This window comes from Mobula hypostoma, chromosome 28 (genome assembly GCF_963921235.1).
Source record: "Mobula hypostoma chromosome 28, sMobHyp1.1, whole genome shotgun sequence".
Classification (NCBI taxonomy): Eukaryota; Metazoa; Chordata; class Chondrichthyes; order Myliobatiformes; family Myliobatidae; genus Mobula; species Mobula hypostoma.
This window is the reverse complement of record NC_086124.1, coordinates 25,656,995-25,673,255: the sequence shown is the minus strand read 5'-3', so window position 1 is coordinate 25,673,255 and position 16,261 is coordinate 25,656,995. Positions and strand designations below refer to the sequence as shown.

General features: G+C 46.1%; 1 protein-coding gene across 2 annotated transcripts in view; it reads right to left on the bottom strand.

The window, feature by feature from the left end:
- kdm5c (lysine demethylase 5C) overlaps positions 1 to 15,304 on the bottom strand; it is a 131,570-nt gene extending 116,266 nt beyond the window's left edge. For both annotated transcript variants that reach the window (XM_063035217.1, XM_063035218.1), the window contains exon 1: positions 14,715 to 15,304. In XM_063035217.1, coding sequence (XP_062891287.1) covers positions 14,715 to 14,861 — 147 coding nt within the window. In that variant the 5' untranslated portion in view covers positions 14,862 to 15,304. The remainder of the gene's footprint in view (positions 1 to 14,714) is intronic.
- Positions 15,305 to 16,261: the final 957 nt, after the last annotated feature.

Below are 16,261 nucleotides of genomic sequence, written 5' to 3'. Positions count from 1 at the left end.
AGGGTGAACACACAGAAAGCATCTGGCCCAGCCGATGTACCTGGCCAAGTACTGATGATCTGTGCTAATCAACTGGTTGGAGTGTTCACTGACATCTTTAACCTCTCGCTTCAGCAGCCTGAGGTATCCAGCTGCTTCAAGCAAGTTTCAATCATAATGGACCCCCAAGAAGAATATGATAACTTGCCTCAGTGACTATTGCCCAGCACTTAAGTGTATTATGAAGAAGTGCTTTGAGAGGCTGGTCATGAAACTTATCAACTTCTGCCTGAGAAGATCAACAGTACATGCCATTTCATTGGTTCTTCACTCAACCCTGGAATATCTGGATAGTGAAGATGCATACATCAGGATGCTCTTCATTGATTACAGCTCAGCATTCAATACAATCATCCCCTCAAACCCAATCAAAAAGCTTCATGTCCTTGGCCTCAATGTCTCCTTGTGCAATTGGATCTTCAAATTCCTCACTTTGCAGACCCCAGTTAGTTCAGATTGGCAACATCTTCTCCACAACCTCTGCTTAGCCCCATGTTCCATATGCTTTATATTTATACTGTGAAGCTAAGTAAAACTCCGAAGTCAATGTTTGTTGACAACACCACTGTTGATAGCCAGAAACTTTTTTCCAAGGTAGAAATGGCTAATGTGGGAGGGGAATAATTTTAAGATGATTGGAGGAAAGTACAAGAGGGATTTCAGAGTCAAGTCCTTTACACAGAGAGTGGTGAGTGCATGGAGCATCCTGCAGGGGTAGAGGTAGAAACATATATATTAGGAACATTTAGAAGACTCTTAGATAGGCACATGGAAGATAGAAAAAATGGAGGGCTATGTATGAGAGAAGGGTTAGATTGATCTTAGGTTAGGAGATCGACACAACTTTATGGGCCAAAGGACCTGTACTTTCCTGCAATGTTCCATCTGCTCAATGGCTTAAAATAACTTGAATGATTCTGGCTTACAGGTACTGAGACGTGGCCAGGACAATGGGAAACGAAGGAGAACATAAATCAGGAAGCAGATTGCCCAGGATTTACAGCAACCATCCTGAACAGTCACTTTCATCACCTACTCTCCTCTCTTCCCCACCACTCAAACAATCAAGCACTGCTGCCAGTCAGACCACCAACATGCAAGATACCAACCTACTCAATAGAATGCTAAATCTGTCCATTTACAGCCCCATGAGACACCATCACCAAGGGTCAACCTTATCAAAGTGTTTAAACCTATGAAGGGTATAGTTAAGATGGGTGATAAGTAATTTCCCTAGTGTACTAGAGTCCAAAGGGGTGGGGACGGACGGACGCAGGTTTAGGGTGAGAGAAGAGAAGAGAATAAAGAGCAACCCGAGGGACAACTTTTTCGCACAGGTGGTGAATGTATGGAACCAGCTGCCAGAGGAACTGGTACAACAGTATCACTTAAGACCATAAGGTATAGGATCAGAATTAGGCCATTTTGTCCATTGAGTCTGCTCTGCCATTTTATCATAGCTGAACCATTTCCCTTTCGGCCCCGATCTCTTGCTTTCTCTCCATATCCCTTCATGGGTTCTAATCAAGAACCTATCGACCTCTGCCTTAAATATCCCAATGACCTGGCCTAGTGCATGGAGGGCTAAGGGCTGAAGGCAGGAAACTGGGACCAGCTGGCTGGATATCATAAGATACAGGAGAATTAGTCTATTCAGCCCATCAAGTCCGCTCTGCCATTCAACCTTCCCTGATTCTCTTCTATCCCTATTCACCTGCCCTCTCTCCATGACACTAAACCCCTACCAATCAAGAACCTATCAATCTCAGCCTTAAATACACCCAATGACTTGCTCTCTGAAGCAACAAATTGCACAGATTCACCACCCTCTAGCTGAAGAAATTCCTTCTCATCTCAGTGCCTCTATTCTGAGATTATGCCCTCTGGTCGTAGACTCTCCCACTACTGGAAACATCCTCTCCACATCTACTTTATCCAGACCATTCAGTGTCCATTAGCCTTCAAAGATATCGCCCCATCCTGAACTCCATCATGTATAGTGCCTTGGAAAAGTATTCAGCCCTCACAACTATTTTCATACTTATTTTCTAAATTTAAAATATATTTTAAGCTAATCTACAAAACATTATCATGTCAAGTCAAAAGAGCAAAATTCCAAAACCAGTTAACAATTTATAAAAATTATAAACCAAAATTGTGAAGCTGAAAAAGTATTCATCCCCTTTGTAATTACTATGGTAACTTTCCTCAGTAGCATTATATTACCTTACCTACTCACACAATTTGTTGTTCTAGAAAACTGGAGCATCAACTGTTTTCAATGAATTCTGTAAGATCCAACCACATGGTAGATTTCAACACCAGAGACAAAAGAGCATTCAAGTCAAGTCAGGGAAATGATAGAGAAGCACAAATCTGAAGAAGGGAACAAGGCTTTTTACTTTATACTTTATTGTCGCCAAATAATTGATACTAGAGCATACAATCATCACAGCGATATTTGATTCTGCACTTCATGCTCCATCACAAAGGTACTGAACGTACCTCAGAGCTCAGTGCAGTCCATCATGAAAAAGTGGAAAAAATATGAAACCACAACCACACTGCCTAGGTCAGGCTGCTGCTCTATCTGTGGCTGGATAAGAATGGCACTTGCAAGAGAGGCTACTGTGAAGTCAATGAGATGAAGATCATGGCTCCACCATCTCTAAGGCCTTGCACAAAAAGGATATTTTTGAATAAATGGCAAGGAAGAAGCCCTGGCTGGAAAATAAAGCATATCCTTGCCTGTAAAGGCTTTGCAGAGCTTCACTTAGAAGATATGGAAGAAGGTTAGATCAGACTAAGGTGGAATTTTTTTGGCCTCAACACTAAGCGGTACGTGTGGCGTAAATCTAATACTGCAGGTATGCCCAGTAACACCATTCCTACTGTACGATATGGTGGAAGTAGCATCATCCCATGGCAGCTACACACACAAAATGTTGCAGCAACTCAGCAGACTAGGCAGAAGTAAACAGTTGATGTTTCAAGCCAAGACAATCATACTTAGGGATGCTCTTCAGCAGCAGGGACTGGAAATCTGGTCAGGATTGATGGGAAGATGAATGTTGATAAATACAGAGAGTTCCTAAATAAAAACCTTCTAGCCTCTGCCAGAAAGCTTAAACTAGGAAGGAACTTTGTCAGGACAACAACCCAAAGCACACTCCCAGAGCAACTATGCAGTGGCTTCAAATGAAGAAAATTTATGTTCTTGAGTAACCCAGTCAGAGTCCTGACCTTAACTCTCTGCTAAGACTTCAAGATTGCTATCCACTGCTACTTCCCAATGAACCTAGCACAGCTTGAGTAATTTTGCAAAGAGGAATGGGCAAATCTTGCTCCATCAATGGGTAAAGCTAATAGAGACCAATCCAGAAAGGTTACTGGCTGTAATAGCTGCGAGAGGTGTTTCAACCAAATACTGAGCAAAGGGGGATGAATACTTTTGAACTGCTGACATTTTAGGTTTTGATTTCTTTAGTTTTTCATGCTTTACAATTTTAAGTTTTTTTGGACTCCACTGTTAAAAAAAAAGCATGTGATTCACAAGTAAAAGTTCTCAGTTAAATTGATCAAAACCCCTGGTTGTAATAGTCATTTACGTGAACACAGGGTTAGGGGCAGAATACTTTTACAAGGCACTGTATACGTCACCATATACAACTCAAGATTACTTTTCTTGCAGGTATACTTAATAAATTCAATAACCATAATAGAATCAAAAGACTGCACCAACAATGTGCAAAATACAAAACTGAAAATACAAAAGGAAAATAAATAATAATAAATAAATAAGCAATAAATAGAGAACATGAGATGAAGAGTATTTGTAGTGAAATGCAAGGCACCATTATGAGAATGATGTTATTAAACCAGAGAAACAGTATGGAAGAGATGTTGCATGGACTTGGGGTCTGAATAGACCAGGACCTTATTCCTTTTCAGAGATAAACTGACAGGTATATAAAATCATGAGGCGTAAAGACAGAGTGAAGGTCTTTTCCCCAGGGAGAGGGTGCTAAAACAGAAGGGCAAAAGTTTCAGATCAGAGGCAAGAGATTTTAAATTGGCTCATCAGTTGGGCAGTTTCATTAAATAAAGAGGCAAGCATGTTTAAAAATCATTTAGATAAGTACATGGATGGAAAGGGTTTACAGAGCTAATGCGTCAAACACAAGAAAATGGGACCATCCCACTGGGCAACACAGTCAAGAGGGCTATGGGTCAAACACAAGAAAATGGGACCATCGTACCAGACAACACAGTCGAGAAGGCTATGGGTCAAACACATGAAAATGGGACCATCCCACTGGGCAACACAGTCAAGAGGGCTATGGGTCAAACACATGAAAATGGGACCATCGTACTGGGTAACACAGTCAAGAGGGAGATGGACCAAATGCAAGAAGATGGGGACCACCTCGCTGGACACCATCCCTACTGTAGAGTATGGTTAAGGTAGCATCATGTTCTGAGGATGCTTTTCAGCAGCAGGGACTGGAAATCTGGTCAAGATTAATGGCTAAATTGCTAAATACAGGGAGATCTTGGATGAAAACATGCTATACTCTGCCAGAAAGCTTAAACTGGGGAGGAAGTTAGTCTTTCAACGGGACAATGACCCAAAACACTCTGCCAGAGCAACCATGGAGTGGCTTCAAATGAAGAACATTGATGTCCTCAAGTGGTATCAGTACAGTCCTGACCTGAACTCAATCGAACATTTCCACCAAAACCTCAAGACTGCTGTCCACCATCACTCTCCAACTAACCTGGCACAGTTTGAGCAATTTGGCGAGAAAAGGGCAAATCTTGCTCCATCGTGTTGTACAAAGCTAACAGAGAATTACACAAAACTACCACTGGCAGTAATGGCTGCGAGAGGTGGTTCAACCAAGTACTGAGCAAAGGGGGATGAATACTTTGGAACTGCTGACATCTCAGTTTTTGAATTTTTTGTTTTCACATTTTACAATTTCCTTTGCTTTTTTGGGCTGACTGTGAATAAAGGAGCATGTGATTCACAAATAAAAATTCTCAGTTAAATCGATCAAAATCCCTGGTTGTGATACTCATTAATGTGAATAAAGAGTTGGGGGCTGAATATTTTCACAAGACACTGCGTATATCTCTATATAGAATCCAGAGATTCATTTTCTTGCTGACGTTCTCAATAAATCCAGTAACTATTATAGAATCAATGAACGACTGCACCATCATAGTGGAGGGCCTGTTTCCATGCAATATGGCTCTAAAACTAACTCTTCCCAAAGTTAAACTCAAGAGAGAGAAGAAGGGTGAGAGGGAAAGACTTATGCTCCCCTCTTCCATCTACAAACCAATGAACATCTAAATATGGGATAAGACTGTTCACCTCAGCTGTAGAAGAGCACTACATTGGCAGAGGACAATTTTAAGCGCACCTAAGACAAGGCAGAGTCACAATACTTTCCAAATAAGCGCAAAGACAAGTGTGCTGCTCCACTGCGGCGAAATGCAGAACACACACGGGACCACACAAGTCGACAAAATTTGCAAGATAATGTAACTCGTCCTCGTCCTCAAGAGGGCATGTCCTTACTGTTGCTTTGTGACAGAAAGCCATTCCTAGGTGGCAATGCTGATAGATTCAAGTCTCAATTACTGACACATTATACAGTCTCAATTTGAAAACCTCAACATACAAAAATGCAAAAGCAAGTCAGCACTGGGAACCAAACAGGAATGTTGCAAGAGCTATTTTGAGGGAAGGTACCCAACTGGCCCATCAGTCCAATGGGACGTGGGCTGGTTTTCCATGAAAGGAAGACCAAGCTGACCCATCAATACCTCGTGTTAAAGACGGGAAGAAATTCTGTGTGCAGGAAACACACTGCTGGAGAAGAGGCAAAGACGACATCCAGGAAATGCGATATGGGGAAAAGTGGGGCAGAGAGGCGGTAATCAGGAGTCTCAGTGCGGGGCGGAGAGAAATTGCAGTGGGGGAACAGAGAGGCGGTGCGCTGGGTTTGCAACACGAGGCAGAGGGGCAGTGCAGAGCAGAGAGGTGATGTGCCTGATCTGCAGCATAGGACAGAGAGAGGGCATGAAGGAGGAATAGGAGCGCCGGGTGGGGAGACAGTGCTCCACTCTTGCAGCAAAGGATGGAGATGTGGCATGCAGGAAATGCAACGAGAGCAGAGAGTGCAAGAGTGACAGATAAGAGGCAGTAGTTACAATAGCATGCAAGAGGGAGATAATGTGCAGGAAATGTAAATGGGTAAAAGATGCAAAACATGCAGGAGGTGAATTGGTGGGGGTGGGGGTGGGGAGCAGTGAAAACTTGCTAGAAACACAGTACAGCATTCACAATGTGCCAGAGGTGCAAACTGGGACAGGAAAGTGCTGGAGCAGTGTGTCAGAAATGCATTGAGGTGAGAAAAGAATGACCCAATGTGCAAGGAATGGCATGTGGAGGTACTTCTCAATTCTACAGACTGGCTCCGCCCAGGGCAGAGGCAGCAGGAACCTCATTACCAGCCACACCATTCCCCATCTCCTTCACAGCTCTGAATTCCTATTATTCCCGATCCCGCAACCACCATCTCAACTCCGCGCGTAACCACTGTGCCACTCAGTCATATTCCAGCCCACCCCACACCCTCTTAGGTAGTCCTTACCCCCATTCCAACCATTATACCCTCCCTTACAGCCTACTAGGTTTTCTGTCCACTACCCCTCACTTCCCGCTGAGATGGAAATGGGGTGGTAGCAGCAGTGTGTTCTGGGGAAGGGGGAAAGATTTTTATGGTGTCCCCCACCCTCTCTCACTGGGGGTGAGGATTAGATTTCATAGGTACCCCTATCTCATGGGGTGTGGAGAGATTAGATTTTGTAGAAACCCCTCTCTCACTGGTGGGGTATTAGATTTTGCAGGACCTCCTCTGTCACTGGGGGGAGAATTAGATTCTGGAGGAACCCTCTCTCTCTAATTTTCCAGGTGCCTCTCTAATTGGCTCAAAACCGCCTCTCCACAAACTGCCAGTTCTCTCTATTACCCAAGTTCACTATTCCCCAAATTTACCCTCTGAATTCCAGTATCAGAATCCAGGCCCTTGGTGTTTACATAGAACATTCCTGCACCACAGTCCATTCAGCCAAATTATTGTGCTAACCCTTTAACCTACTCTAAGGTCATTCTAACCCTTCCTTCTTATACAGTCCTCCAGGTTTCTATCATCCATTTATAAGTTTCTTAAATGTCCCTAATATATCTGCCTGTGCCACCACTGGCAGGGTGGTTCCACTCACCCATCAATCATTGTGCTAGAAATTTATCTCTGACGCGCTCCCCCCGCATACTTTCCTCCAATCATTGAAATATTATGCTCCCTTGTATTAGCCCTGGAAAACAGTCTCTGGTTGTTCAATTGATCTATTATCTTAGACCATAAGACCATAAAACCATAAGATACAGGAGCAGAATTTTGCCATTTGGCCCATCGAGTCAGCTCTGCCATTTCATCATGGCTGATCTACTTTTCCTCTCAGCCCCAGTCTCATGTCTTCTCCCCGTATCCTTTCATGCCTGGACCAATCAATAATCTATCAACCTCTGCCTTAAATATATCCAATGACTTGGCCTCCACAGCTGCCTGTGGCAATGAATTCCACAGATTCACTACTCTCCAGCTAAAGAAAGTCCTCATCTCCATTCTGAGACTCTGTCCTTTGGTCTTAGACTCCCCCACCATAGGGAACATCCTCTCCACATCCACCCATCAAGGCCTTTCAACATTCGACAGGTTTCAATGGGGTCACTCCACACTCTTCGGAATTCCAGTGAATACAGGCCCACAGCCATCAAACGGTCTTCTTATGACAAGAAGTTTCATCCTGGAATCATTTTTGTGAAGCTCCTTTGAACCCTCTCCAGCTTCAGCACACTCTTTCTCAGATAAAGGGCCCAAAACTGCTCAAATACACTAGGTGAGACCTATTCAGTGCTATATAAAGCATGACCATTACATCCTTGTTTTTATATCCTAGTCCCCTCAAAATGAATGCTCACATTGCATTTGCCTTCCTCACCACAGACTCAACCTGCAAATTAACCTTTGGGGAATCCTGCACAAGGACTCCCAAATCCCTTTGCATCTCAGATTTTTGTATTCCCTCTCCATTTAGAAAATATTCAACCCTTTCATTTCTTCTAATAAAGTGTGTGACCATACACTTCCCAACACTGTATTCCATCTGCAACTTCTTTTCCCATTCTCTGAATCTGTCTGTCCATCTGTAGTCTCACTATTTCCTCAAATGCCTCTCCACCTACCTCCATATCATCTGCAAACTTTGCAGCAGAGCCATCAACTCTATCACCCAAATCATCGACATAGAACGTAAAAACAATCAGTCCCAACACAGACCCCCGTGGAACACCAGTGGTCACCGGCAGCCAACCAGAAAAGCCTCCCTTTATTCCCACTCTTTGCCTCCTGCCAATCAGTCATTGCTTTATCCATGCTAGAATCTTTCCTGTAATACCATGGGCTCGTAGCTTACCAAGCAGCCTCACGTGTGGCACCTTGTCAATGGCCTTCTGAAAACTCAAGAACACAAGGTCAACAGATTCTCCTTTGTCTATCCTGCTTGTCATTTCTTCAAAGAATTCCAACAGCTTTGTCAGGCAAATTTTTCCCTTGACAAAACCATACTGACTCTAGCCTATTATATCATGTGACTCCAAGTACCCTGAAACCCCATTCTTAACAATCCACTCCAACATCTTCCCAACCTCTGAGGTCAAGCTAACTGGCCTATAATTTCCTTTCTTCTGCCTCTCTCCCTTCTTGAAGAGTGGAGGACATCTTGTACACCTCTTTCAACTCATCCTCCTCGCTCCCGGTCCCAGTGCACCAGTTTATTTCCAGTTGAAGGCCCAGAATATTCTCCTCCCCTCTATCTGCCCCAATACTAATCCCTCTCTACCCCAAATATCCTCATATCGGCTCTTGTCTGTAACCACACAGTCTCTCTGATACTATTTGCACTCACAGCCTGTGTTCTCACATCCTCTCTGCCCACCCCCTCCCCATACCAGGATGGGAATAGGTTTAATAAGTTGTGAAATTTGTTGCTTCAACCACCTCCCGCCCTCTCTCACTGGAATATCACCCACACTCCAGTCCCAACATTACCAGCCCTAAGCAGTGCCTGAATTGCATCCTGTTTACTCTGGTGGGAACAACTCTCGACCATAGTATCACTGAACTATAAATAACAGTGAATTCCCCATTTTCAATACCAGTCTCAAACCCCTCCATCTACCTCTTTCACCCCTGTTCTCACTCCTTGTTGCCCCTCAAACATCACACTCCATTCCCCTCTCATAACTTATCAACACCTTTGCTAATAAGATCATGGGCCATAAAGACAAGCTGTCTGTGAGCCTGGTGGTACGTGCTCTCAAGCGTTTGTATGTTCTGCACAATGGGAGAGGGGAGAAGAGAGAATATCCGAGGTGGAAGGGTTCTGAGTTGTGTTGGCTGCTTTCCAAAGGCAGAGGGAAGTGTAGACGAGTCCATAGAGGGAAGGCTGATGTGCATGAGCCTGGGCTGCGTCCAGAACTTGGGCAGCACATGATTACCGTGCCAGTGACCCGCATTCGCGTCATAAAACATGGAAGCAGAATCTGCTATTTGGTCCAGAGAGTCTGCTCTGCCATTCCACCATGGCTGATTTAATCCCTCTCTGAAGCCTATTCTCCGGTCTTCTCCCCGTATCTCTTCAGGACTTGATCAATCAAGAACCTATCAACCCCCACTTTAAATACACTCAATGACTTACTTGGCCTCTAAAGCCATCTGTGGCAATGAATTCCACAGATTCACCACCCTCTGGCTAAAGAAATTCCTCATCTCTGTTCTGGAGGGACATCCTACTATTCTGAGGCTGTGCCCTCTGATGCTCAACTGCCCACAACAGGAAACATCCTCTCCACATCCACCCTATCCAGAATCTCCAGTACAACCCATGCTCAGCAGGGATGGCTGGATCCTCAGATCCTACAGTGCTCCCTGCTTCGTGTTTTGAAGGCTCCCATCCTCCCTGTCCAAAGGTTCCCTCCCCCTACTCTCCTGAGCTCACCTTCATGCCTCCCGATCCACTGCTCTCTGCCCTTTGCCTCATCCCAGCAGGACAGAACAGACCCCTCTGTGCTGGGACACAGCCAGCTGGGACTTAGCGTTTTAGCTCCCAACACCACTCTGATAGATAAGAAAACAGCAGGAGCAGACACCCAATGTGATCTTGGCCAAACCGACTGTGGCCCATCTGCTATTCTGTAGCAGATCCTCGCTGAGAATCTGAATCAGGTTTAAAATCACAGGTATATGTCATGAAATGTGTTGATTTGCAGCAGTACATAATAATAAACTATAAATATATGTAAAAAATAAATTAAATAGATAATGCAAAAAAGTAGTATTTTGGGTGGCAGGGAGGCGATACATCTCTACTAAACGAGGTGTAAGGTGCTCCTTCCCTCCAGTAGCCTGCAGGTGACCCTTGGGCAAGGTGTAAGGTGTAGCACTTGCTTAGCCCCCCCCCCCCCACCGACCAGGGTCATAGAAAGCCATGTGAGCAGATGGTCGTATGAGCAGCTGGTACACATCATGTCCTGGTTATGCCAGGCAGACAATCTCTGAAGAGGATTGATAACAGCTGTGGTCACCTGTCTTGTAAAGACACTGCCCAGAAGGAAGAAATGGCAAACCACTTTTGTAGAATGATTTGCCAAGAGCAATCCTAGTCATGGAAAGACCATGATCCCCACATCATATGACAAAGCATGTAACAAACGAATGAGTGGGGAAAAAAAAGCAAAAAATGAAAAAAAGATGAGGTAGTGTCCACAGGTTCATTCTCCACTCAGAAATAGGAAGAAGAGATGTTTCTCACCAATTTATCTATATCCCCTGATTGATTCAGTCTTCACAATTCCTTAGAGTAGCATGCTTGGAGATTCATCTCCCTCTGTAAGAAGTCCCACCTCAGCTATAAATGACTGTGTCCTAATGTTGTAACTAGTCTCCCACCTCCACTGCAGAACGAGCTCAACCCAGAAAAGTGTGAAGAGATTCACTTCAGAGGGCCGAATTTGAAGGCAGACTACAGGGTCAATGGCAGGATTCTTAGCAGTGTGGAGGAATTGAGGGATCTTGGTGTCCAAGCCCAAAGAACCTTCAAAGTTGCCATGCAAGTTGATACGTGGGATTGAGTTTATCTATTGAGATTTAGCACAGGACGGGCCCTTGCGCACCTTCGAGCCATGCCGCCCAGGAACCCACGATTCCTAATGGCCTCACCGGGGACAATTTACAATGACCAATTAACTTACCAACTGGTACGTCTTTGGACTGTAGGAGAAAACCACAGCACCTGGATGAAATCCACGCAGTCGCAGAGAAAACATTCAAAAGCCTTAAAGACAGCAGTGGAAATTGAACCCGGGTCGCCGATAGACCAAACTTGGGAGTACTGTGTTCAGTTTTGGTCACCTCATTATAGGAAGGACACGGAAGCTTTAGAGTAGGTGCAGAGGATATTTATCACGATGCTGCAAGGATTGGCGAGCATGTTTTCGGTCGAGCGATCTCGGGATTTTCTCTGGAGCAAATCCGGATGACTTGATAGAGATGCTCAAGACGATGAGAATGGGACTTCTCAAAGGGTGATGAATTTCCAATTTTGCTACCCTACAGAGATGTGAAGACTGAATCACAAACGGAGAATAGAAACATCTCCTTCCCACTTCTGAACAATAAACCGATGGACCTCAGTATTTTCTTCATTTTTTGCTTTCTTTTGCCACTCGCTCATTACATGCCGTGTTGTATGATGTGGGTGATCACAGTCCATCCATGACCACGATCGTTCTTGGCAAATCGTTCTACAGAAGTGGTTTGCCATTGCCTTCTTCTGGGCAGTGTCTTCGCAAGACAGGTGACACCAGCCATTATCAATACTCTTCAGAGATTGTCTGCCAGCATCAGTGGTTGCATAACCTGGACTTATGGACAGCCAGAAACATTTTCCTGGGGCGTACATGGCTATCAAAAGGGGTTATAATTTTAGGGTGATTGGAGGAAAGTATGAGGGAAAGTATTGGAGACAAACATGTCAGAGGTAACATTTTTAAAGTGACTGGTGGGTGCTTGGAACAATATTGTAAGATAACAATTTTCTAATACAAATATTTTTAAGATAATTAAAATATCTTACAGAGGATGGTGGGTGCATGGAATGCGCTGTCAGTGTTAGTGGTAAAAGTAGACACATCTGAGGTGCTTAAGAAATTATTACATAGGCACTGTGATGATAGAAAAGTGGAATGCTATGTACGGGCAAAGGGCTACCTTGATCTTAGAACAGGTTAAAGGGTCAGCACCATATTATGGGCTGAATGGCCTGCTCGGTGATGTAACATTAGATGTTCTTACAGAAACATTTTGATGTCTAACCCTATAACCAGTATGGTCTCTGTACGAAAATGCTTTACTCCTTCACTAAGCCTGAGCATTATGTCCCTGAAGTCTACATTTGTCCTCCACTACTCTCAATATGCACCCCCACTCACCCTTGAGCATGATACCCCAGCAGCACCGTCCGAACATTTACAACTAGTAACACCACTGCCATTTATTCCTTGCTCGTACACAACCTCGCCCTCTTGCACCAGATTTTTGCCGAGCCATTCGGATCTGAGCTATAGGAATGCCCACATCACCCTCCCAGTAAAAAAAACGCCTGTGTTATTTCCTCTGTCTCAACATCACAACACCCACACATCACTGTGCATCTTGGTAATAACCCCTTTCGATCCTGGTTTCCGTGTGCTTCCATCGGAAAGTCATCCCAATCCCGAAATCTCCACAGTACCAACCACACAGCCCATCCCCTGACACCTGTGATTGCCCACTGAATGTGGATGTCCTCACCCTTCAAACCACCATGTATAGGAATGGTATTAACCCCCTCTCTATCCATGAGCATTAAAGCTATCTATCCAAACCAACTACCTCACCCTCCTCTCAGCACAATTTTATGGATATTTCTGCTGCCCAATGTAGCACCCACACTCCCCCGAACATGTATATCCAGTACCACACCCTCTCTAGTCCTGAACAGTATACCACATCCCAAACTCCTCAATTTTTCTTCGGTTGCTTCACTGGGCTGCCAGATTCTTTGGCTTCCCCTGCCTCAGAAACCTGCCAGATCCCAGCAAAAAAGCAACTTCTCTATCCCAGCATCTATCACCCCCTCTCCATCCCTGAGCATCCTAGCATGGCCTGCCCCCATCCCTCCCAACGATAGCCAGATCTTGCAGTTGCCACCCCACTCAGCACCCCCCCCCCACCGGCAGGATCTTAATAAAGTAGTTCCCACCATCCACCTCTCTCTCTCTCTCCTGATATCTCTCTCCGTGTATATTCCTCAACAACCCTTCCCTTTTGTCCTTAAGCATTCTCATCAGCTTGCTATTGCCAACACTAGGAACAGCCCGGCCTTGGGGAATGCTATGCCATTCAGCCATTGACTTCTCTCTATCCCACTCATTACTCCCAGTACCCATCCTCTTTACCCAAGTGGTTATTGACAATGTCACCCCTTCTCTATTCCACTGTGATCTGGAGATACACTCTCCTCTCTATCCCAGTACATCCTTCCTAACACAGTGAGTATTCCTAGTACCAGCATCCCTCTCTATCCCAGGACACACCCCTGGTATCAACCCCTCGCCATCCTCAGTACTACCTTCTCTCTTCAACTACAATTCCTGGTACCGTCCCCTCTCAATGCTGGTACAACACCCTCTCCATCCCAATATACACCCCCAGTACCAAGCCCTCTCTCCCCCTTCCCCAACATCTCCTTACTCCCTCCCAGCAACTCCAGGAGTCAAAACCACCAAGCACAATCTGCCACACCTCCCCTTCTCTATCCCAGTACACACTCACAGTACCACTGCCTCTCCATCCTGGTACCACCTCCTCTCTATCCAAGAAAACACTCCTGATACCACAGTCTTCCCATCCCAGAACACACTCCAAGTACCAACACCTCTCCATCCTAGTACCACTCCCTCTACATCCCGAAACACGAACCCGATATCACCCCTTCTCTATTCCAGGACACATTTCCGGTAACACACCCACACAATCCCGGAACACACTCACAGTTGTACCCCCCCAACCACCCTCCCTCTCAGAACACACAGGCCATACCACCCCCAGAGCACACTCCCAGTACCAGCCCCATTTCCATCCCAGAACATACCACTGGTACCACCCCGTCTCTATTCCGGAACACATTCCCGATACCAACCCCTCTTCATAACCAGAATACAATCCCTGTACCACCCCCTCTCCATTTCAGAACTGATTCCTGATAGCACCCGTATCTATTCCAGAACATACTCCCAGTATCACCCCCTCTCCATCCCAGAACACACTCCAGGTACCACCACCTCTCCATTTCAGAACCGATTCCTGATACCACCTGTATCTATTCCAGAACATACTCCTGGTACCACACTCTCTCCATCCCGGAACACACTCCAGGTACCACCACCCCTCCATCCCGGAACACACCGCCCCTCCCCCATTGATCCCCACTTGACTCACCAGGGGCGGCCTGATCTTGCAGATGCCGCTGCGCTCGGCCACCGGCCGGATCTTGGCGATGTAACCGAGCGGATCGGCGAACTCCTCCCAGCTCGGCTCGAACACCGGGCACTCGGGCGGCGCCACGAACTCCTCGAACTCCGACATCTGGCGACCCCGTGGGGGCGGGTGGAGGTTGAGGTTGGGGTTGGGTTGGGGTGGGGGGGGTCCACGCGAGGGGGGGAGGGGAGGATCGGGAGCTTACGTCACGGGCGCGGGTACGCGCACGGTGGGGTGGGTAGGAGGGAGGGGGTCACTCCGGGGTCATCAGCCGCCGCTCCGGCCGCGGCATCCGTCGGAGTCCGCCCCCTCCCCCGCACGTCGTTCGCTCGGCCGGTAAGGCGGGGCCCCTTGCCCACCTCCGGTTCGATTGGCGGTGGGTTTGACTCCCGGGTTGTGGGGGATGAGGGCGAGGAGAAGTCGGGAGGGAGAAGGAGAGAGAGAGGGTTAACTGTACCGACTGCCACCCGCCGGATCCCGGCTCGGGGCTTCGTTCGGGCTCGGCGGCCGATGGCGGCCGCTCCGCGTCTGCTCACACTCGCAATCCCTCCGCCCGGGCCAGTCGGTCGGCCGGCACGCAAGCGTGCGTCAGCCGCCTCCGCCGACGACAAAGAGTGCCCGTTTGGGACCTCCTTCTCTTTGCATAATTAGGTATGAAAACCACAGAAAAGTTGCCTGGAGGAGTTAACTACTTTGATATTTTCCGATTTCTATTTATAAGTGTACGTACTATGTAAAAATCTACATTTTCCGATTCAAAGTAAGTTTGTGAGTAAAGTATGTACACATCGCCATGGACTACCTTGAGATTAATTTTCTTGTACGGATTTTCATTATAATAAAGGAATTAAATAGAATTTATGAAAAAACTATACATAATCAAAGACTGTCAAACAACCAATGTGCATATAAATAACTTACACTGAGTGTATGTTTTGTAGAACCCTTGAAAGTGAGTCTGTAGGTTGTGGAATCCGTTCAGAGTTGGGGTGAGGGAAGTTATCCACACTGGTTCAGGAGCCTGATGGTTGAAGGGTAATAACTGTTCCTGAACCTGGTGGTGTGGGACCTCAGGCTCCTCTGCCTCCTGCCTGATAGTAGTGGGGAGAAGAGAGCATAGCCTGGTTGGTGGGGCCCTTCACGATGGACACTGCTTTCTTGTGCCAGCGCTCCTTGTACATATGCTCAGAGGTGGGAAGGGCTTTTCCCTGATGGACTGGGCCGTGTCCAACACCTTCTCTAAACTTTTGCACTCCCAGGTGTTAGTGTTTCCATACCAGGCCGTGATGCAACCAGTGAGGATACTCTCTCCATTGTGCATCAGTAGAAGTTTGCCAGAGTTTTAGATGGTGTGCCAAATCTACACAAAAGAATGTGGGGATGCTGTCATGCCTTCTTTTTGATTCCATACCAGGCTGTGACGCATCCAGTCAACTTGCTGTCCAACACGCATCTATAGAAGTTTGTCAAAGTTTACTGGCTGTGTCTCAGCCTGGGTTTTGCCCGTG